This window comes from Vidua chalybeata, chromosome 1 (genome assembly GCF_026979565.1).
Source record: "Vidua chalybeata isolate OUT-0048 chromosome 1, bVidCha1 merged haplotype, whole genome shotgun sequence".
NCBI classification, from domain to species: domain Eukaryota; kingdom Metazoa; phylum Chordata; class Aves; order Passeriformes; family Viduidae; genus Vidua; species Vidua chalybeata.
The window spans coordinates 103,566,551-103,589,903 of record NC_071530.1 but is presented as its reverse complement, the minus strand read 5'-3'; the positions used below and the strand labels follow the sequence as shown (position 1 = coordinate 103,589,903).

Here is a 23,353-nt window from a genome sequence, read left to right as displayed (position 1 = left end):
ACCATGACCTCCATGAAGCAAGGATAAAGAGAGGAAGGATGTACTATTAACCTAAATATGTTACTCTCTATTTCATACTTTTGAAAATAACATATGAAAAATGTCTCTTAGTGCTCATTGGATCAGCATGTGAGGTAATTGGAATCAAGTCTTATTACTCAAGGGAAATAATAATTTCTGGATTGTAACAAACAAGTGAAAAACCTACACAGAAGAAAATCTCAGATTAAATCAAAACCCAAACAGTCACTCACGCAAACCCTGAAAAAGTGTTGAAGCCTGACATTTTTGGGCAGGCAGGTCATTCCCATCCTTCCCCAAATTAGGGAAGCAGATATGAGGCCAACGACAGAGGCTCTGTGAAGAGTGAGTTCCAAAGGACATCCTCCAGCCAAACACTTTGTAAGGACCACAGCAGTACATTTAGCATGGAATTTCTCTGCATCCTCCTCTACCCCTGCAGTGAGTGTGCAGGTACTCACAGCTTCCACTCAGCCAAATCTCAAGGAGAGGAGAAGATGAGGTTTACACCTAATCTAAAGCAGTGATCACTGTGATGATAATGTTTGATAAGGTCAGTTGAGAGGACCTTACCCCCATCTAAGCTGCGAGACATGGTGTAACGTTTACTAGAGGACCGCTCAAAATAAGGTGCAGGACGGTCTATGAGGGCACTGGCTCTTCTCGTCTGGGCCTGCGTCCGGCCGCTGTAGCGAAACTTGGAGCCCAGTGTGAGGAACTTCTTTGGAGGTGCTTCTGGCAGCAGGAGCCTAAAACACACCAAGCAGTGCACCTGTTATTCCCCCCTCCTCCAAAATCAGTCCACTGTTTCTGCAGAGGAGAGAAGACGACTGCTGGGTATCACTTTCCATCGTGACCTGTGCCTCAGTGGTCTGTGGCTAAAAGAGAATCAAAGGATGCCCCTCATACAGCATGACAAAACCACTTAGCTAAAGCATTTGAAGATCTGAGTTCTTCCAAATGGGCAAGAATCACTCAGATCCTTCATGCTTGATCCTTTCTATTTGCCTACTAACACCTTTACAGTATTAATATTTAGAATAACTTCTGGTTATTTTTGATTATTTATTAATTTGATTTTCATGCTTGAAAATCAAATTTACTATTTTCTGAATACCAAAACTAAAAAGAAGGTGTTCCTTGTACCAGAGGCCCTGATTGGGCTGAAATGCAGATGTATCTCTTCAAATTTAACATGGTGATGTTATGCTGAGGACAGGGCCAGAACTGATTTCCAGTGAATGACAGGCAGTATTCATTCACAGGGGTGTAGACATTTCTCAGGTTAGAGCTCTCCCACCCTCTGTATTTTGGGCATGGCAGCTGGCTGAAGAAGCCATTCTCCTGATATGGAGTCTATGTTTCAGACATTGATTTTTCATTAAAAATCAGAAAATATCCCAAAAATGCACACTCCATTTTTCTTTAGATCTTTTGCTGCTAAGACCACATTTCATATGAATGTACAGACAGCCTGAACCAACAGTTTTAGGAAAGGAGGGAAATTCTTCAGTACTCCCAAACATTCCCCAGAGGGGGTTCTTAAGTACTGGACACCCATTCAAACTGTTGAAAATCTCACTCTTTTGGGTTTCCCTTTTAAAGTATCTGTTTAGTGACTATCTTAGCACAAACTAATTACAGCACTTATTTCACTATCCCACATTTGTCTCCGTTCTTCCTAGAGGTGAAAAAAATAGGTGTAAAATTCCTTAGTAATCAAAAAATTACAGCTAGGGGTTGGGTATTCCGGGTGACAAAAAAAAAACATGACTGACTACTGTCTGTACTTTCATATATAATTTAGAAAAATATTCTTCTTTTTTAAACTCTTAGCCACATCCTTCAGCAATCTTCCATATAAGCTGTTCTCTCTATGCAAGCTTATATGCAGTAAGGCAGCAGAGGCCTTCATCTCTTTAATTACAGCAGCTGATAATATCGTGGCACAGATAAAGCAAAGTGATTAATTAGGACCATATGGTGATTTTAAGCAGTATCTATCTGAAATAGTATGAATAATTTGGGTTCAACACCTCAAATTTTGAAAAAGCAATAACCTTCCTTTATCTGCTCAGAGATACCTCATGATCAAAAAGACAATTTGATTTGAAGGGTTTTGTCTCTGCTGACAAAACTGATATTTTCTGTTGTGTTTTACATCACATCTTTAGGAAAAGAAATCCACATACCTGAAAAATGTATGGTGTTCAACACACACTTTCCATAAGCGCTTTGCAGCACGATGATTTGGCAACTTAAACCCAATAGTGCTTTCAAACTGCTCAAACTAGGTAGGAAAAAAGAATAAGTATGTTTTTGATGCTGTGCATCTATTTTTAGACAGTGTACACAGGTTCATCTTCATTTCCTCCACCTGTATCGCCTCATTGCAAGGGCTAATGTATATGCTCATGTACATAACCACATGTATCCATATTCTACAGAAAGAATTCTGGGAAAGAAGCTGTAAATGATAATCTATGGATATTTGAGGATCATTTCTAGGGGGAAACACTACTAATGAGCAAGAGATCTCTTATAATGACAGTGATGTTTTATACCTTAAAGTAACAAAGAGATCAGTTAAGACTTGGGAGACTTCTGAGAAAACATCACTCAAGTGTTTTACCTGTTGATTTAATTTCACTAGTTAGAACTACAGTGAGAAGCCTGGTAATAGCTGGAGGTGAGCAATTGTCCTTAGGGACTGATTTGGTCTCAGACAGCCTTAGATTAAGGATATTTACAGAGAAAGTACTACCGTTAGTAAATCACAGTGGTTACAGCTAATTCCTCTGAGGAGGATGAAGTAAGACAGGTAATTGAAAAGAGTTGTCCAGAGATAAAAACAGACCTCTTTAGATTGTGCTGCAAATTTATGTATTTCAGATGCAGAAGCTGTGCCAGCTATATCTGCTGTAACATGTTGATGGCTACATGCAGACAGCTGAGTAGGTAAAACAGAGTTGCTGTGTTGGGGGAAAGGTAGACAGAAAGGCACTTGCAAAGAAGTCTGGATCCCTACAGAAGCTGACAGGGAAATAAGGCAGGAAACAACAAAATAATAAAGATGATGTGGGTTAGTGAATCACATTATCATCAAATGTAATTTGGACAGAGGCTGCACTGATTATTTTACACACGGAACTGTGGCCTGGTCACAGGATACTGTGTACCAAGACCAGCAGATCTCAACAGGGTAGCAGTGGTGGAGAGCTTCAGTGCAGGCATTGAGAATGCCAATGACTATTTTTTTGTGTTCTTAAAATCGAATTTCAAGACTAGAAATTTGGTTACTAAAACTGTGTCTGCTGAGGGGCAGGAAACGTAGGTTTGTGGATTTTGGTTTAGGACTCTAAAAAAGGCTCAGGCTCAGGGGTGGGGAGCCCCAGCAAGTTTCCCAGGTCAATTATGAAGTCAGACCCAGAGACACTGGCTGCATTAAGAGAGAAATGCCAGTCCTCATCTAAGTGATTTCTGTCCTGCTATACAGCTCCACACTCTAAATGGATATGGGGATTTCATCTATCACAGGCCAATTATTGTACCAGCATTTAAAATGGAAATTCTCTTTCGCCTGTGATGCTACTGAATTTCTCAACAGTTATCATCTTATAGGCCAGGCTGGATGGAGCTTTGGACAACCTGGTCTAGTGGATGGCATCCATGCCCACAGTGGAGGGGTTGGAACTAGATGACCATTAAGCTCCCTTCCAACCCAAACCGTTCCATGATATCCATGATTTCTGGGTGAGCGCACGCTCAGCCCACGAGGTCGGTACTTGCTTCGCATCTGGCTGAGCCACGAGAGGGCACTCACTGTACGAGGTTTCACATCCCCTTCTCCAGAGCCAGAACGGGAGCTCCTGCGGGCCTGGGAGGGCTAATGTGTGCAGCTACCCAAAATGCTGCAAATATACTGGTCCAATATGCTTATAAAGTTTGGTATGGCATGTCTACGTCTCTTAGTGGGTGAGATAAATGCCAGTTTCATGTACAACATGAGGGAGGATAACAAGCTCTCCATGAATAAGCAATATTCTACTTAAATGCCCAAAGTATTCATAATATGGATGAACTTTTTATGTGCAGATGGCCATATTTATTTCTTACATTAATTCATGGATGTAAACAGAAAAATAACAAAGTTGTTTTTAACCTGAATTTTAAAGAAAGTATGTACCTAACCTTTCCTAAGAAAATCAGCATAAATTAGGAAATATGAATGGAGAGGAATACTAAAAGCTTGTAAGACAAAACAAATCAAAAAATCAGTAAAAGCGTATGTTTTTTCAAGAGGCTTAGGAGAATCCACTTAGGAGAATCAGGATGCCCTTACCTCCCCTGGTCGGATTTTGATGTAGAAGTTGTTCCTCTTGTAGGAAATTTTCAAAACCTTTGGCCAGGCAAATCTATTTATTCTTAGTCTGTCTCGATATATTAAGAGTCCACTTGCACAGACTCCTAGCATGATTTCCACTCCTTCGGAATCCTGGAATAGCAAGCAATGCACTTTGTTGAGTATTTCTATCCTTGCATCCTACAGTACTACAAATTCCTGTAGCCTGTGTTTCTATCTGAGCTACGTCTTTTTAATGCATCAGCTGTAGTGACCTGATTTCTAAGCACTACCCTACTCACTGAATGCATTCATGCAAATAATAGTAAGGTTGGGCAGGGTGAAGGAAACTGAGGGTTTCCAATGTTTCCTTATATTTTACAAAGACTCCAAAAGGAGGAGGGAAATTTTAGATGTCATTAAAAGAAATACATCAATCATATAGCAAAGTTTTATTAGCATAATAAAAAAGCGTTATTAGCATAAGTACCAGATTGAAAGTAAGTATGACAGCATACAAATTTACTTCTCCTGGTATCAGTCATCTCCATGACTAAGCCTTGTGAATCCTTAGATAAATTTTTCTTCAGTAGTTTGCTCACCTTGGCTGTAGTAGGTTTGCTAGTTTCTTTAATGCTCTTGTGCCTTTGCTCGGTGTTTTCACTTTGAAATGCCCTGTAGGCATAAAGTTGGGCATTTGGACAAGAAAGGATTTTTTTTCAGAAGTGTGTGACTGTGACTGTGCTATAACCTACGTTTGCCAGGAGGCTGTAGCTCAGACACAACAGCACTACAAAAGATTTGTCCACAATCTTATCAGAACATACCCATAAATATGTGGTTTTTTTAAGTAAGAAATATAGATTTTTCTTTCCTTTAGAAGTCTTCAAATAGTCTAAAACCAATCTTCACTATCTTCTATCACTGTTTTTTCATGTAGCTAAAGTACTAGCACTGATAGAGAAAAGAAGAATCCACTTCAAAGTATTGAGTTCTTCACAAATTGTTTTTAAATAACCTGAAGTCAAAAAAACCTGATCACAGAAGTTATGAAGATATCACCCTATGATAATCATGAAATGAATTCACAATTTTCCTTTGGTTTTCCCAACTAGCCACCTTTTAGGCACTTGGTGAAAATCTGATTACATTTCAAAACCAACACAATGGTATGCATGGTCAGTCATGATGAAACAGCTATGGCACTGCTATGGAACAGCTATGGCACATCTTTGAAAAAAAAAGTTTTAAAAGTATAACACAGAAATAGTACCACGAAGTCACTCCAGTGTTAGAAAACACACCAATAGAGGACATATATTCCAACAACAATGGTATCACCACTTAAAGATAGTTTTCTAAATACAGCTCATGTGTGGTATCACCATCAGGCACTACAGAAAAGACAAAGCTAATTTTTTTCAGTGTACTTCAGTTTCACTTTCCTAAGCAAAGAGCAAAATCTAAATACACTGAACACATTCTAAAATAAAAAGTCTCATTGCAGTAATCACACTGCCTGGTGAATGTCTGAAATGCAAGTATGCTCATACATGGCACGTTTCTGCAGGTGCCAAGGGGCTTCTTCTTTTTACACACTTTCTCAAAAATTGTTGAGAAATACCTTCTTCCTCCACAAACCTAAGTTTATTCAAAACTTCTGTTATTTGTTGGTGTCAGAGACTGTTTTCCAATATGATACTTCTAGTGTAAAATGAAACCTAAATAAAATAATTTGGCTATTTTCAGGAGCCATGTGGTTACATGGGACAGGAACCTGTTACCTGTAATGTCTGAGGCACATCCTTCTAGCTCTGCATACAGATAGGGTGGCCTTCCTCAAAATGGTGACAGCCCAGAGGACAAGTCTCCCTATTTGAACATATTTTTCATCACAGCCTTGCATTTGATAACTGAGAACTAGTTTTAATCCGAGCTGGTGAGTCCAACATCTGTCCAACACCGAAGATATTGGCACCACCTTAATGAATTGACATTTACATAGAGACATTTGCCGTGGCATGACTTCCAAAATACATGCACAGATATACTTGTCCCCTAGCCTGACATCATCAAACCTCCCTGGCAGACCTAATTAAAACTAAACATGACTTCTCACCCAGAGTCTACTTTTCCCACCTTCAGGTTTCAAGATGACTGTGGGGTTCCTTAACCCACAGACAGACACATCTTGGTTATCACCACAGCTTTTTAAAATAAAGAGCATCAGTTCAGAGAGAGATTAGCTTTACTACTAACTTCTCTTGCTCTGAGTCTTTTGATATGAAAAAAAAAAAAAAAAAAGAAGAGTAAACCAGGATACTAATACTTTTTCAGGAAAGAATAAATAAAATGGTTATCTTATAATATCCCATCTTAAACTTCACAGCTTTTCTACTATATTCTGAAAAAATACTTAGGCCTTAATGCTATGTCATGTAAAATTTTCAGTAACAAAGACTGTAACTTATTTAAAACAGTAATCCATTTAGTTGCTGGTTTTTGGTCTTCGCATCAGGAAAAAAACTATCAAGTGATATTTGCCAATCCATTTCTCTCTGCTCCAAATGTGCCTCGAGACAGTGTGTGTATCTGCAGGATACAGGGAAGGCACTGGCATCCCTCCTGGTAGACGTTGCCCATTGAGCTGTACACAGATCCTTCATTTTCAGTGAAGGCAATTAAAAGAACTCAAAGGATTGCCTTGAATTCTGTAGCACACCTGCACAGCTCCTATGAAATGCCCCAGGGACATGGTTGCAGGCTCTTTCAAAATCCAAGCTGCAAATTTATCTCAATTCTTGAAAGGAGCTGCTGCAGCAAAAAAACAGGTTCACAATAATTTGACCTTTACAAAAAATGTGGTTCCCTCCACAGGGCAGAATTCTTTGGTTCCATATTTATTTGCCAAGGATGCTTGCTAACCTCAAAAATATTAAAATCCATTAGTCTTACTCTGAAGAGTGAAGAAAACAATAGTAATTATTTATTTGGAAAAAAAAATCCTGAACCAAAAAATCCAACAACCAATACAAGGCTAATAAGTAACTCTCTCCAGCCAAAGTAAGAATTACCATGTTTTATTCATAACTTAGCCTGCTGATGATTAGAGAAACTACTTGATCATGGGAGAATGTTTCCAGGAGAATTACTGCCCTCCCTGTCAACCACAACAACCATACTTCAGGAAAGAGACAAGCTGCTCTCTCTCCATTATCATCAATCCGATTAGGTTTCCAGCACAGATAAATAATTGCTTGAAAGTCCTTTGCAGCATAAAAATTATCTGCTATCCAGTTAAGATAGCATGGTTGGCCTTATTAAACTGGGAAATGTAGCTGAATTAAAAGAAAATTCACCACTCTCTGGACAGTTTCTAAAATCCTCCCTCATCACCTCATCCATTCAGTATTCTCAAGGATAGCATTGTTTAATCAACATGAAAGTTTATGTGCAATATCTTTGAATCAATAGGATAAGTTATGTTATAGTTACAAGATATATTTATGTTTATTTCATGAGCCACCTTTCCTCATGTTGACACATGATTGATCTCACAAAAATCCTCTCTCAAAAATACAAGAAAAAATAAATCAGGGAGTCCATGCAGATCCAAGTACTATGCCACAGGAGACACCTGGCCAGTGAAAAAACCAAAGTACATACCTTGGCATGATGGAGATCTACTCCATACATTGATAGTTTTTTGGCATTCTCCAGGAAATGCATCTCAGCTTCTGCAGGTGTCATTCCCCTGTGGAAAAGTAACCAGTTCTAGCATAAATGTTAAGGAAACAGAATCCAAAAGCAAATCCAGCAGCTGGAAAACATTTTCAGCCTGTCAGAACTATAGTCATACCCCTTAGGTGGCTGGGTACCTACCAGGGTCACAACTCTAGTGCAGAACCTGTTAACTCGCATGCTGCAGAGCTCTTCTCTATCCAAAGACACGCAGAGGAGTCTTGTTGGAAAAATATTAGGTACACCACTGCAGAATTTAACACCTCCTGATGCACCAAGATAGTAGCTGAAGCAGGCTAGAGCTCACACTGATGCCCTCAGCTTACCTGTGGCTCTTGTGCAGCTCGATCACTTTGTCCTCCAGCTCTTTAGTGTGGTTTGGCGCAAAGCGGAATTCGCTGATGTAGTCGCTGCCGTACTCGTCGGGGTCGTAGTCGCCGAGCTCTGACTGCACAGTGTAGGAGCCCAGCAGGGCCAGCGTGACAAATGAGCAGGGCAGGCGACCCGAAACGATGTCATCTCTCAGCTGCAAGCAGAGGTAGTACCTGCAAGGGAGCACCAAAGCAGCTCAGACAGGGCTCCTCCACTGCTGCCCCCACAGAAGCACTGCCCCAGCACTGCAAAGAGGCCTCGGTTCCAATAGGCATTTGCAGACAGCCAAGCCCAGAGATCTTCAGCCATTTACAAGAACAATAATAATTTTGTAAAAACAATCCCAAAACCCCAAGCTCTTGCGTAATTTATCAGTAGGAACACCTAATTTATCTTTATATAGCAGCATGGAGATCTCTAAATAAAGTTATTACTTTGTTTAGTGACCTAGATGAAGAAATACCCATTAAACATACTAGATTTCTATCATAAATCACTTACATATAAAACTACCTGATAATTCTTTCAGGAGAAAAAAAAATTAAAATTCTTATATACTGTTCATTTAAGAATAGCAGAACTCCAAGTCATTCAAAAAACATAAGCTGTCTCTTTAGCAACATATTGTGCTTTCTCAAAAATACATTTAAACAGTAAATGCTATTAAAACCACAGAAATATGCAGTGGAAAGTTTCACCAGGTACATGAAAACAGAAAAAAAAAAGAGCATTGATTTGGTGGAAAAGGCAGAGCTCCCAGGGGAAATTTAGGAGTCTGAAGAGGAGTAAAGCAATCCTTTCCTTTGGAAGTCCTCTGTTCAATTTTGAACCCTTGGCACACTGTCTCTCTGCACAGTACCTACCACAGGGTACCCTGATCAAAGCCAAAGGCTTCACGCTATCTGAAAAGCAACAAGTAGTCCATAAAATACTTCAGGTTAAAAATAGTCAGTTTGCCAAATGTTGCAACAGGCCAAGGAACAGTTTGCTGATGGCACAAAAACTCATCACAGATCAAAACTTTTGTGCCTCCTTCCAAGGAGGAAATCAGGTGAGGTTTTGGGCTTTTTTTTTTTTGTGGTTGCAATATGAACACAAAACCAAAGAGCAGAGGTGTAGAGTGCAGAGCTGAGTGACTTGGAGAGGAGGGAGTAGCTATTAATTACCATCATATTTTCTATTCCATGCACATCGATTGCTTACTTACTTAAATGATACACAAAATTTGCATATGCATGCTTATTCTCATCTATCCTGGCTTCAGCTGGGAAAGAGTTCATTTTTGCCTAAGTAGCTGGCACAGTGCTTGCTCTGTTTTGGATTCAGTATGGTCACAAAACCACATTAGCTCACTTATTTCCTTTCATAGTCATGATTTTACTTACAGTAATAACTTGTTACCTCTGACAAAAATGGGCATCAGGCATCTTTGAGAATAATAAAATCAATTCTAAGGAATATACATATTGAAAAAGCTGGGATTTAGGCTTAAACTACACAAAATACTTCATAACACAGAGGATAGACACTGTTCACACTATCTTTTCTGTCAAAGTATTGCATATTTTCCATAAGCTCATATGAAAAAGAGAGACAATTGGAATATAAAACACTTCTTTTCTTGTATAATTGGAGTGTAAGTACTACCAGGAACAGCTTTTAAGCCACTTCTAAAAAGGTATTTAACATTTAAAACACCTGGTAATGTCCTCAGATAGCTGGGCAGGGTCTGGAGGGTAGAATTTCACATTAAATGCAAACTGCCAAGCACCACCTGAAAAAAGAACATAGATTGACTGAAAATACACTGGAAATGCAAACAGAGATGCTCATGCTATTCAATCACCAGCAGACTTAAAAATATCCCAGACAAACAATTAATAAGAACAGGTTTTAGAATAGTTTTCCCACACATTGCACTGAAGATACTGTATTAGATCAGATTTTACAGCTCTTTTCTTATTTAGCAGGATTTCCACTGAAGTGAGGACTCTGAGTGAGCAGCAATTTAAAAAAAAAAATTAAAAACCTCTCAGTCTTAGAACAAGGTTTATTGAAAGTACGCACCACACAGTCTGTACAAGTTTTAAAAACCAATAACCCAAAGCACAGAGGCACTGGAAACACCACAAGCCAGAGTACAAATGGGCTCTGGTGTAGGGTGATGTGCTGAGGTTTAGCTGCCCAAATCAGCTCACAGCATCCTCTCAGAGTGCTGCCTCAGCACATAGCTCCTTTCTTCAGCAGACATAAATTATTGTGCAGACAAAACTGCAAGGACAAACAGAGAGTATGACTGCAAAAGTACACAGCACTGGGAATTCTTATTTAATTATTTCACTAAATTTAGTTGACCCATAGGATGGATACTGGTTTGTATCTCCAGAGTTGGCAAAATTATTTCTGGAGTGCTAGCTTTAAATGTTGTTAAAAAAAGTAATATCAAGATTTAAAAAATAGAGTTGAACATGGTAGGTAAATTTAGAAGCTATTCTGAAAAAAAAAAGGGTTAGGTTACACTCTCACATGACTTGAATGCAAATGAAAAGCAGTAATAAAACCCCAAACCACACTGTTCTTACAAGCAACAAGGAAATTTTATCCCATGGGACGTCCCATCCACTTTGGTCATCCATTTAATCTCAAATGTTCAAGACCAGGCTGGATGGGGCTTTGAGCAACCTGATTTAGTGGGAGGCGTCCCTGCCCATGGCAGGGGTTGAAATTAGGTGATCTTTAAGGTCCTAACCAATCCAAATGATTCAATGATTCTATGAATGGGCAAGAAGAGTTTTGCTGTTCACCATCAGGAGTTCAGCTCTTGGCAAGATTTTTAGAGTCCTTGATTCTAGGAACTTTTCCATTTTCTTGGGACATAAAAGACAGTGAAAGTAAGATTTGGCTGGCAGCAAGGATGGGACATGGTCCCAGCAGAAAGTAGACCAGAGGTGACACCTGGCTCCACAACAGATGAAAAGGACCATGGCCTGTAAATCTATTCCTTGGCACAAAAAATAAATCAAACCTATGATAAAGTCTATCATACTTACACAGATGGTTAAGATAGAGAAGTAAGCAGTCTTCACCCCATATTTACGGGGTTGGAATAAAACCTAACACTGTGCAAGTTAGTGGGTTATAACTAATGGGATGTGAACCAAGGGCCTTTCTCAACCACTGGGATGAAGTCCCAGCAGTGTGGTCTGCGTGTTGCACAACTCAGCCAGCGTTTAGCAGGACTATATATATGCTTTAGAAAGCATTATGGGTAACAGCACTACTTTTCCACTGTTGGCCTGTTGTAAACTTCTGGGATGAATTGTACAAAGAAAGCAAATTATTACTGTCATTTTTTTGCAAATACAACTGTCCACTGCCTCTAGTCCAGGATGAAACTCTTCTGCTCTGGTTAATCTTCCACTGTCACAACCTTTCGTTGTCTATTTCATGGCTTGGGTACATATTAAATGCATTTCAAATATGTGGTGGGGAGCTGAACTGCTTTACTTGCACTGACCATCTGTGTAACCTGACTCATCATGGTCTAAAGTACCTTCCTCTCCAGATCCATCCCTTCATGAGATTTTAAAAAGGCAAATGCACATTACTTTGTATTGCAGATCACTTACTTGTAATGAAAATAATACTGGAGGAAAGGGGAAGTTGCTCATAGTAAGTGGGGAAATTTTCCCACCAGTGTAAATTAACCCTTTTAATCTTGGAGAGGGAAGGGATTTCTTTGCCAGGTGTGACCCAACAAATGTGAACTACCAGATACATTTGTTTGTGAAAGCACAAGTGCTAGAAGAGGTCATTTACAAAATGTGCAAAGAAAAAAAAAAATTACTGATGCTTTTCTGCCCAGAGAAGTCATACACATAGACATTTTGTCAATTTTTAAAAGTGAGGGGAAGTAAAAAAACACAAGTCAAGTTTTGAGCCCAGCAGTCTCAAAAAGGTTTTCCTCTGAGAGGTTTTTGAATTTCTAATGCATCAGACATCTAGTTATAACAACTTAGCTTTTAAAAAGATTCATGTGAATCAGAAATTTAACTGAATGGTCATTTTAGGAGCAGAGATCAATCTTCTAAAATGAAGAAGATTTTAGATAGAGTACTATTTTGTGTTAGTGAATTATTTCAGTATGGGGCATGAGCAGTGTTTCTGGATATGATATAAATATCAGTAATGCAAGAAATAATTCAAATACATGGCCTAGTCCCTAAGGTTACATTGCTTAATGTCAAACTTCAGGATTTTGCATCACTGCAAATGTCAAGTTGTTTTCAGCAACTCAAGTTCATGTGTTATGAGCATCAGTAATGCTTCACCATCATCATAGTGTAAAAAATCGAAAGGATGTACATAATTCCTTTGCTAAAGACTTGGGACAGGATACAAAAGATGATTGTGAAATAACCTTTGTCCCCATGGGGAGACATGTAGAAGGGGGCAACGATAACAAACTTACTTCGGATCTGCTTCTTGATTTCCTTGGCAGGGTCCAACCAATTCTGCAAAGAAAATGTTTCCTTTTTTCAATTTGAATTAGAAAACACAATAAACATTATTTTTAAAGCAGTGCTATGAGTCAAAGCTGGAACATGTGAAGCTCTGCCACTCCTTTCTCCTTGGAGTAATAGTAGGCAGGGCTAACAATCATTTTCAAGATGTGGCCCTGGGTAGAAACAGGATTTTTATTAACCTTCACAGACTTTGAGGGCCTGAATAATTTGAAATAAAAGAATAAAAAATATAAATTTGTAAAATGAGCCCACAGAGATCTTTTTGCAGAGTGTCTTCAGGGAAAACTGAATTTCTACAAGCTTGTTATAAGGAGGTAGTTTTGATTGTTTTTTTTTTTTTTTTTTTTTTTTTCTCCAATCCTGGAAAGGCTGAAAATACTTGCTAGAGGAAAAGCAAGTGCATACTAGGGATGTTTGCAATGCAGCATGGGCACAAGGGGCTCTCCAGGGAAAACCAGAGGCAGAACCACAGCACCTCTGCCCCCATCCACACCATGCAGAGCCCAGTGACTATGCAAGACAAAACCCTGCTGAGGAGGTGGAGAATTATCCCAGTGATGTGTTAGTACTTCATGGATGCCAAGGAGCAGATTAAATTCCTCTGGAGGAGGCACACAGCAGCTTGGGGTCTTAGTGCCTCTGCTGTCTTGACCTCTAAGAGAATCAAATTAATATTTAAAATGCGTCAGAGCCCAGAACAAAAAGTTTGCTTTCCCCAGTAAAGTTCCACTTTGTCCAAAGAAAGATAAACAAGTGTACCAGAAAGACAATAAAACACTAAAGAAATATCAAACAAGCAGAACACAACAATCCCTCCCCAACAAAAACAACCAGTTTGCAGCTGTCCAAACCTGCTCTGTGGTGCAAAACCTGAGCCTGAAGATCTCCAGCTATTGCTGAGCACAAAAGCACATTATGCACCAAGAAATTAAAGACATAATAGGGTTTCTGTTTACAAAGATGACCTGGGATTTGGGCACATATGTTGTCTGGCTGGAAGTTATGTGACAGAGGATAGAGATGAATTGCTAAGTATTTTGACATTAAAAATTTGCATGTTATTGATCAATAAAAGGGGTGGCAGGCAGTTGTTCTTTTAACTGTTCAGCTCTGTAAAGTAACTGGTGAGCTATAAATATTTAGTGGTTCTAAACAACGTGTTAATAATGAATCCATGCTTCTCTTTCCCATAGGAAAGCATACCTATCTGAAAATGCACTTAGATTTCTGCCTAGCTTTTCTCAAAACTCAAAACTAAGCACATGCTAAAGCATTATCTTGTGCTGGCATGGACCAAGTATCTGCTTAAGTGATTTTCTGAATTAGAAACAAAGAAGTCTGTAAAGAAAGGGGAAAAAAGAAACAAAAAGATTGATTTCTTTAATATCATATATATTTGAAACAACAGGAAGCCTAGAAAACACAACTGTTGTTCCCAAAAGACATAAACAGCTAAAAAAATAGTAGAAGCTTCAGCTCCATCAGGGAAGACCTTTCAGGCCTCACAAAGCACAAAATACCTTCACCTGGTGAGCTCTGCTGAGCTTCTGCACATACTGCTAAGAAGTTTTGTACTAGTTTCTGTTAAAATATTTATCTTAAAATAAATAACATATTTTAAATTATCCTTTGATACTCTTTCTTTCACAGTACCATGTCCCAAACACCTTCACATTAGATCATCCTCAACAGCTTGTTTCATATGGAAGTTGGAATGCAGGACAGCAGAATGTGACTCACTATTGCTACCAACAGCTTCTGAAGATTAATGTCTTTAGTAAAATCAACAACAATGCGAAGATAAAGTCAAGGCTCAGAGCCTTCCCTTATCTTAGCAGTTAGCAGGAACAATCAGGCATCTCCTGCCTATTTGTGTTCCAACAACTATTATTAAGCCATATTTTAGTATTATATGCTTTGGAGTGTATCTGTAAGTGTAAATCTGACTTTCATCTACGACAGTAAAGGAATAAATCATATTAGAAAGAGCACCAGCTATATTATTAATATCTTCCATGTCATAAATTGCCAAAGGAGAGGGAACCCAAGGAAACACAGGAGATGCTCTTGAGAAGTAGAGTCACAAAAAACAATCTCTCAAACTGTGTCGATGGAAGTTGGCAAGGAAGATAAAACCAACTTCTGGATTGTTTACAGCTGTCTGAGGAGTGTCTCATGGAGTTCTGATTTCACATGCCAAAGGCCACCTGCAGTTTTGTGGGTTACCTTTTGGTTTTCTGTGTCTCTGTATGTTAGCCCAAAGTAGTCTTTTTCCAAAAGGTTCAGATGCTCGCACACTTTGTCGAATAGCACTTGACCTCTGGAACGTTTCTGTGGGAAATGAATAGAAAACAAAAAAAAAGATGCTTAAGTTTGCAAAATAAAGTAAAATAAGCATTAAAATAACACGTTTTCTGTCAAACCAGTAACCTCAAAATTATTCAAATCAACACATCCATCTCTCCAACCTATTGACCTGGAGCTTCATATGAATCTGCTGAATGGGGCAAATCTTCTTTTCCTAAAACCTCAAGTCTTCTTGCAGAGTTAAAAATAAGTCATGTAATAAGATCTCTTCATTTTCTCAGAAACTGCAGCTTCAAGAGCATGAAGAGGCCACACCTCTGCAAACCAAAGCAATTCTTTGGGTGCAAGTAGCAACAAATATCACTATAAAATATTCCTGGTCATGGAATATCAGAGTTGTGACTGGGGGGGCAATCTACTGGAGGAAAAACCAAACATGGACGTACTTTCTGCTTCAGTGTGGACTGATAGATGCCTTCAGTAACAGTGTGGACTGGTTTCAGGACCCATTTTTGTCTAATACACAGGGAAATGTGATTAGCCATCTATGGAAATCACAAGAAGAGCCTAGTATCTGACTGGGAACGCAGCTGCATAAAAAAAACAGCTTTCCAGTGCCCCACTAACCTTCTCCACTGCTGGCATGTCAGATGAGAAGACCTCTCACTGTCAACATCTAGAGCCCTTAGCAGAAGATTTGTAGTATCTATCATACTGGACAGTAAAAATTCAGGTCATCCTGTTTCTCAGCGTTGTACATGAAATTGAGAAAATAATTCTCCAGAAAACCAAACAGACAGAAACATCCTCTTTATAACCTACACATGCCAACTTTGATATGCATTAACTATGATAAACAATTCAAAATTATTTGGGCCATATTTATCACTGTATTTCATCACTGCCTGCTTCCCAAAGTGCAACTCAACTAAAGGAAAATTCTCCACTTCATTCTGACCACACGCATACATAAATATTTTAGTTGATATCAGCGCAGCATTTTCTTTATCTGTAGCATACACGTGACTAGAAGCAGACTGGAAACACACTACTTGCTTCAAAGGCAATGCAGGCAGTTGACAAAAAAGAGGAGAGAATGCCACCTTCAAATTTACGTGCCTCTGCCAACAGAGCTGCACCCGGACTGTGCTTCCAGCCCAGCAGCCTTGGCTGGGAGAGGGTAGTTCAAAATCCAAGCTGACACAGCTATGCCAACAAACCCATGGAGCCCAGTGTTGGCTTCAAACTATTTTAAAGTCCTAAGCAAGCCAAAAGAAAAAAAAAGGAAAGAACTGAGGGTTGCTGCCTAACACCCAGTGAAAACATCACAAGAGATGATGGAGGGAGTTGTGCAGCATAATCTAATTTGTGTAAAATTTGGTATTTTTATTGCCATTCAAATGGTATACTGGAAAGGACACTGGAAAACATCCTTTACATTTTTATCAATGGAGAAACGGAAGCGTGGCCTAAAAAATGTTCTCCAGCTGAGGATGAAAAACCAGGCCCAGAAGTGCATTACAAGTGTATTCCTGTAACTTCATTTACTGTGCCTTCCAGCATTATTTGAGCAAATAGCTTTAGGGCCTTGTTTTGTGTGTCACATGCTTTCCACACTGTAAGTAGGAAGCATAAATATGCCCCAGCTCCTTTATAATGTCAAACAAATGTTTAGTTAATTCTTCATGCCCCGAACTTGAAAGTAGGTAACAAGAGGTTGGTGGTTTTATACTTGGTGCTCTCTGTAGAGAAAGAGGCGGATAAAAAAGATCTTAACACTAGTGCGTGGAGAGGAACCAACTCAGAAACTTCAAATGGTCACATTTCTGCTGTAAGCAAGCAATGCTACATTTTGACTAATTTAACAAACTAGTAGTTGTACTGAATTGAGAAAAACAAGCAGGTTAACTCTAGAGGACACCAGCTCTGAAAAACACTATGTCTGCACAAGTGCACCACTTACTTATATTTGAATTGTGGCACTTCAGTGCTCTCTTAATTTTAAGAGTCACTCAAGGCCAACACAGGAGCTGTATTATGTGGCCAATCCATAGCTATAGAGATCTACATAGATGTCTGTTTTGAGAAATAGTAGCTAGCAGCTGCAAGGTATGGTGTTTTAACAGGGAATTACAGGAAACCGTTGTGAGGACTGTGCTGTAATAAAAACCAAATGCCCAGAAAACCCCCAGTGCCCAGTATTTCTTGTTTGGCTGCACCCTGCAAGTAAGAGCAACTACGGCAATCTGGAACAATTTTCATGGCAATGCAACCTCCTCTTCCTCCTCCTGTATGAAGATGCCCAAGTTGTACATAAGCAATTTTCCACAAAATTCCTGCTGCATCAGGATGGGCAAAAACCCTGCTGGTGGTGCAAGAGGACATGAGAAATCAAAACCTAACTAACAGTCCTCCATGGCCAGGGTCTTCTCTTCACCATCACGAGGTAAGAACTGGTGATGATTGAGGGAAAGTCTGACCAAGATAACTTCTCCTATTTCGTTTGGAAACAGCTATTAGTGTCCAAACACTCACATTGAGTGTTGGATGAGCCTCACATCATAGCCTCACCACTGCCCCTCACCCTGCCTGTTCCCAGGTCAGAGATGACCTGTAGGAGAAGGATTTAGAGGACTCTGATCATCTTGGGAGCTGGAGCAGCCCAAAATGGAGTCACCCCTGCTGTTCTTCTAAAGCAAGAGAAATCCTCATGCCCCTGCACATAGGCAGCAGTGCCACTTCGTGTAGTGAGCAAGCACACTGTTTCTAAAGCATCACTGCACAGAAACAAAATGAAGGGAAGCTGTTGCATAAATCCATGGGAAATTAGGAGGTCCAATAAGAAATATATAATTAAAGCAATTGAACAGACCTATTTTGCCCTTGTTATTTGTTTTTATTGTACTGCATGCCCAAATAGCCCTGCCATGAAAGGCAAGGGTATCATTGCTTTGGCAGGAAGAGAATGGGAGGAGAAGAGAAAGGTCAACTTACAAATTCATACAGCTCCTCAATCCATCCTAAACCTTCATTTTCCATTATGTTGGAGTGACCAGTCTAAGACGATGAAAGATTGACAGCCTGCTGGTTACTGTGGATCACAAGTTAATGCCAAAAATGCCAATCAATTCCCAGCAGTCCAAAAATGTAGACCAAAAAATAAATAAAACCAGAAAACTTTGTACTATAAAATACTGACTTTATAAACAAACAAAAAATTCTGAAAGGTAAATCTTGCAAGAGCATCCACTAGAAATATTCTTAGATATTTTTCAGGCATGAATGGGATGAAAGGAAATGTGCAGATGTGAAAAAAGACACTCTGCTTAAGCTCTGGGAAATCAAGTAAACAGAAGGCATACAACACACAGATTAAACAGTATAAATGAACACAAAGGTCTGGGAGCAAAAACATTATGTTTTTTCACAGCCTCATCCCTACAGGTCTATAAAGGCCAGTGCTCTCTCTTGAAGCTGGAATGGGAATAAACAGCCTCCTGGTGAAGTTCCCAGTGAAAGGAGCCAGCAGCAGCAAACTTGGCAAACCAGTGCCTGCCAGCAATTCTCACACACAAAGAGAAGCAGCCTCTCTTCTCACCAGCTTCTCCTCAGTTTTGAAGTTAAGTTTCTCCTTCCTTGGGATGCTGAAGGTCACAAAGGGCTCTCTTGTCCTCTAATTGGCTTCTGTGCCATGCTCAAATCTTTCCACATCTCCTTCAGCCCATGTCCCTCCATCATACCCCCATCACATTACAAGATCATCAGACCAAGATTGTGTGAACAACAGAGTGAAGGGCTCAAAAATTAAAGTACTTCCACCTTTGCTCTGCCTGGATAACAAGATTATTATCAAGTCAATTTTTCTCATTGCAAAACATTTAGGCACAACATTCAGTATTCCTTAATGCAGAACAATAATAAGCAAGTTTTCCTTTATTATGATTAAACCCATAAGCTGTAAAGTACTTATAATAAGCAAACATTATCAAAGTGAAAAAACACAAGCCTTTGCTATCACTTCAGCCACAAACTATGTATTGTATGGTAATCACAGAACCACTGATTGGCTGAGACTGGAGAGCACCTCTGGAGATTGCCTAGTCCATCCTCCCTTCTCCAGAAGCACCACCTACAGCAGATTGGTCAGGATTAAGCCCACTTGGATTTTGAATACCTCCATGGATGGAGACTCCACAGCCTGTGGGGGCCACTCTCATAGTGAATTTTTCTTTTCTTCTGTTTAAATGGAAATTCCTGTCTTTCACTTTGTGCCCCTTGTCTCTTCTTGTGGCAAATGTGTACCCCTGACCACATTCTATCTCTGTCTTCTTCACTCCACCCATCAGATATTGATACACATTGCTAAGATCCCCCTGAGCCTTCTCTTCTCCAGGCTGAATAGTTCCAGCTCTCAGCCTTTCCTTGTAAAAGACACACTCCAAGGCCTTCCTCACATCTGTGGCCCTTTGCTGAACTCTGTCCAGTATGTTCATGTTTCCCTTGTACTGGGAAACCCAGAATCAGACTCAGCACTTCAAGACTGAGTAAAGGGAAAGAATAATCTCCCTCAACTTGCTGGTAATACTGCCCCAGGATGGCATTGACCTTCTGTTCTGCCAGGAAACATCACTGACTTCTGTTCACCTTTTTGCCCATCAGGACCCTTGAATAATAAAACCTCTGTATTGTGCCAACCCAGCTACCAAACTCATATGTTACTGTACTGTGTTAAGCCACAAGGAAAATGACATAGAAAATTAGCAACCAACAACTTAATACAAAGATATGATGCTAACTTCCTTGTTCTGCAGGTGGTAGTAAGGCTCCAGAAAATTTCTTTGGGAGTCAGTAAAATATAGGGAAGAGATCAGGAAGATTTCAAATGTTATGTGCTGGATCGTGCGTCCCAGGCTGGAAGCCAGTTGTGCCAGAGGAAAATATATCAGGATTCAGATCTGCCACCTCCAAAAGACAGATTTTATTTCTGTGAAAGGCAGTAGGCTTGGCTGCCCCATGTCAGGAGGCACCACCTCTCCAAAGGTCTTCAAGCTGCTGTGGCTCCTGGTTTGGCAAACCTGCCCTGTCCGTGAAACACAATCATTTGCAGTCTCTCTGCAGGCCATATTGGCACCCACCCTGATAATGCAGCCTGAGCATCTTCTGTTGCGCCTCACCCTGAATGACCCACTTTCACTTGTTGGGTAACCTCCAACCTAGAGGTCCAATCATGTTTTCTAGCTCTGTGCCAGCTAGAGCCATCCATGCTGAGGACTGTCAGTACTCAGGCTTCTTTCAGAGAGAATCCAACCTTCTGTCTGACAGATTTGTCACTGGAGGGGCAATGCCATCCTGGACTGGTAGCTCAACATGGCTGAGGAGCCTCTGTTCTCAGAGGGTTTCAAGGCATTGGCCAGGCAATGCCACAGCTGGCCTGCCCACACCTGCTCACTGCCCTAGCCTGCCCTGCTCATGTCAGGGGCCTCTCCAGTCCCTTTGAACCAGCATGGCCGTGATACTGGGATCCCTGTGCACCTCCCCGTGTGCTAAGGGGTTCAGTGTCTAATTACAGGCTGGAGTGTTGGTCCATTGTCAAGGCTCTATTTTTGCTCACTAGCAGATTACCCTCCTTTCACTGAGAGGGAAACAGGATGAGGAGCTGATGAGCAGCAAGCAGCCCTCTCTGCTTCCTAGAAATGAAAACCATTGCAGCCTCCAAAGTGATGCACTTTGGGGCAGTTCTGCTCTGGCATTCAATGCTGCAGTCTCATGTGGGTGCAGAATGCTGAGCAAGGGCTGCTTGCAGCATGGAGTCAATTACAAGAGATCACATTCAGACCAAATTTTGCAGTGCTAGGGAAAACACAAAGTGAGAACAGAGTTCTACAGCCAAACATCTATAACAGGATTCATTTTTGCCACCAATAACCATCAACTCCACTGCACAGCAGCCACAAGGTCAGGACAGCCCAATGAACTGAAACTTCCCTTTCTGATCACTCAAGGAGCTCAGCAAGATTAAAATGTATCGCAGCTCTGGACCTGGATTTTAAAAGAGAAGAGTTTGCACGTAACTTTCAGCACAAATACATATACAAATGACCTTGCTGCTTTCCTGGGAAAAGCTGCCAAGCTGCCAGTGAGCAATGTCACACTAGCTCTAGCCTGGCATCCAACTCATACAATTACTGTAATAACTCTAGTTAGGCAGGATCTCTGGAATAAGGACAAACAGATCAGTATCATGAAATCCCAGTACGAATAATTGGACTCGAACTGATGTTGAGGTTATCTGGTTCACATTCCTAATTAGCATTTGCACTTTCCAATGGATCTCAACAATGCACTGTATAAATGTGTGGGCTGGCTCTAGCCTTGCATGCTGTAATTTATTTTGGCATGTGGCTGTACTAACCTCTTCCTTTTCCCCTCTTCCTTCTGGTGGGGAAGAAGTAGCTGTTTTTTTTTTTTTTTCCCTTTCCAATGTTTCAAAATTTTTTTGATGAAAAAGATTCCAATTGTGTGCAGAGCACTGATATTATTTCATTTTACTGTTACAATTTAAATTACTTTTTGCAATTTAATTTGCTTGATACTTTCATTTTCTACACTGCTGGGCTGCATGGTAGTCTCCTATGTGCAAACACAAGTGAAACACCTGAAAAACTTAAAATGTATATGGCAACAAATAAGAAACATACACAAGGGGAAGCTTCTCCATCCCCATGTTGCAGCTTCTTCAATTATTCTTGCAACACAACGAAGTGAAAATGATTAACTGGTTGTCAGGAATACTTTGTACTCACCACAGAGAGCACTCTCTTAACAAAATTCCCCCAGCTGAGTCTCTGAGTCGCTGAATTCCAGCCTCCTGACAACACAATTTCTCATTCTTTCCTCATGAACTACCCCATTTACAGAAAATGTATGCCAAATCCCAAAAAAAAAAAAAAAAAAAAAAAACCCAATACTTCTGCAAATACTCACTACTTGTAAGCTAAGGTTACCAGGCCTGTAAGATCACTTTTGTATCAAGAATCCTATTTCTGGGGGAGGGATATGAGCATCACACATATGTCATAAATTAATATGCATAGGCAAGTATGTTTATAATTTGATGCATACAATACGTGCACACACACAGATGTGAAGTTTTAAGTGGATGTTCATTGCAGTTCCAAATGTAGAGAAGCTTGAGGCCACATCATGTTGCTTCTCCATCTACAGAAAGTCAATCAGAGATTCTAAACTCACACAGTCGTTCTGGTAAGGAGCACATTTTTATCTGTAAATGAAATAATAATCAACATACATTTCCCATGTTTTTCCTGAAAAGAGTTTGAGATGTTCCAGAACCAAAGAGCTGAACTGAGAAATTCTGGAAGCTGATCATTGCACTTTAGGCCAGAAAATTTCCAAACATGGAGGACATGTTTTTTGAACATGTGTTGATTGAAGCCAGCAGAAAGAAATAGCAATTTTTTTCTCAAGGAAGATAAGTGAAAAAGTCATTCCGAAGAAGTTTAACTTCATTTCACTTCTACACATTTGTAATTTGCATTTTCAAAGGATTTACTCTTTCCCTGTTTATATTTCCCCCCAGTTTCTCTCCACAGGGAAAAGAAGATGAAACAGAAAGGTCACAAGAGAGAAAACAACTCCTGAATTTCTTCAAATCTCGCGTTTCTCAACTGAAGCTCCCAGCAGGAAACTAAGTGAGGAGAATCCAGAAAGAAAAACAGGATAGAGAATCTTTCCTGGAGTCTTAACTGGCTGAAAATCAGCAAGTTTTCCTCTGGTTTACTGAAGTAAATATCACATGTGTAATGTGTAGGATAAAAGCATCTGTGAGCCTAACATGACTTAACCACTGGAATTTAGGTCTCTAAATCCCCTGCTGTGTTTGCTGAAAATGGCACTGGCAGTTCTAGAAGCATCAATAACAGTTAATTCATCTGAAAGTTCAATGTTCTAGGCATTCCACAAAACATTTTCAAGTTCATTTCTCCTAGGGAAAAAAACCTTTGCCAAAGTTGGCAGTGCAACA

General features: G+C 39.9%; 1 protein-coding gene across 20 annotated transcripts in view; it reads right to left on the bottom strand.

The window, feature by feature from the left end:
• The window catches only part of EPB41L3 (erythrocyte membrane protein band 4.1 like 3), a 143,193-nt gene that overhangs the window by 26,502 nt on the left and 93,338 nt on the right, over positions 1-23,353 (bottom strand). For all 20 annotated transcript variants that reach the window (XM_053938726.1, XM_053938658.1, XM_053938720.1 and 17 more), the window contains exons 4-11: positions 15,229-15,333; positions 12,948-12,990; positions 10,175-10,250; positions 8,431-8,649; positions 8,030-8,117; positions 4,364-4,516; positions 2,214-2,311; positions 595-770 (exon numbers count right to left, since the gene is read on the bottom strand). In XM_053938726.1, the coding sequence (XP_053794701.1) occupies positions 595-770; positions 2,214-2,311; positions 4,364-4,516; positions 8,030-8,117; positions 8,431-8,649; positions 10,175-10,250; positions 12,948-12,990; positions 15,229-15,333 (958 nt within the window). The remainder of the gene's footprint in view (positions 1-594; positions 771-2,213; positions 2,312-4,363; positions 4,517-8,029; positions 8,118-8,430; positions 8,650-10,174; positions 10,251-12,947; positions 12,991-15,228; positions 15,334-23,353) is intronic.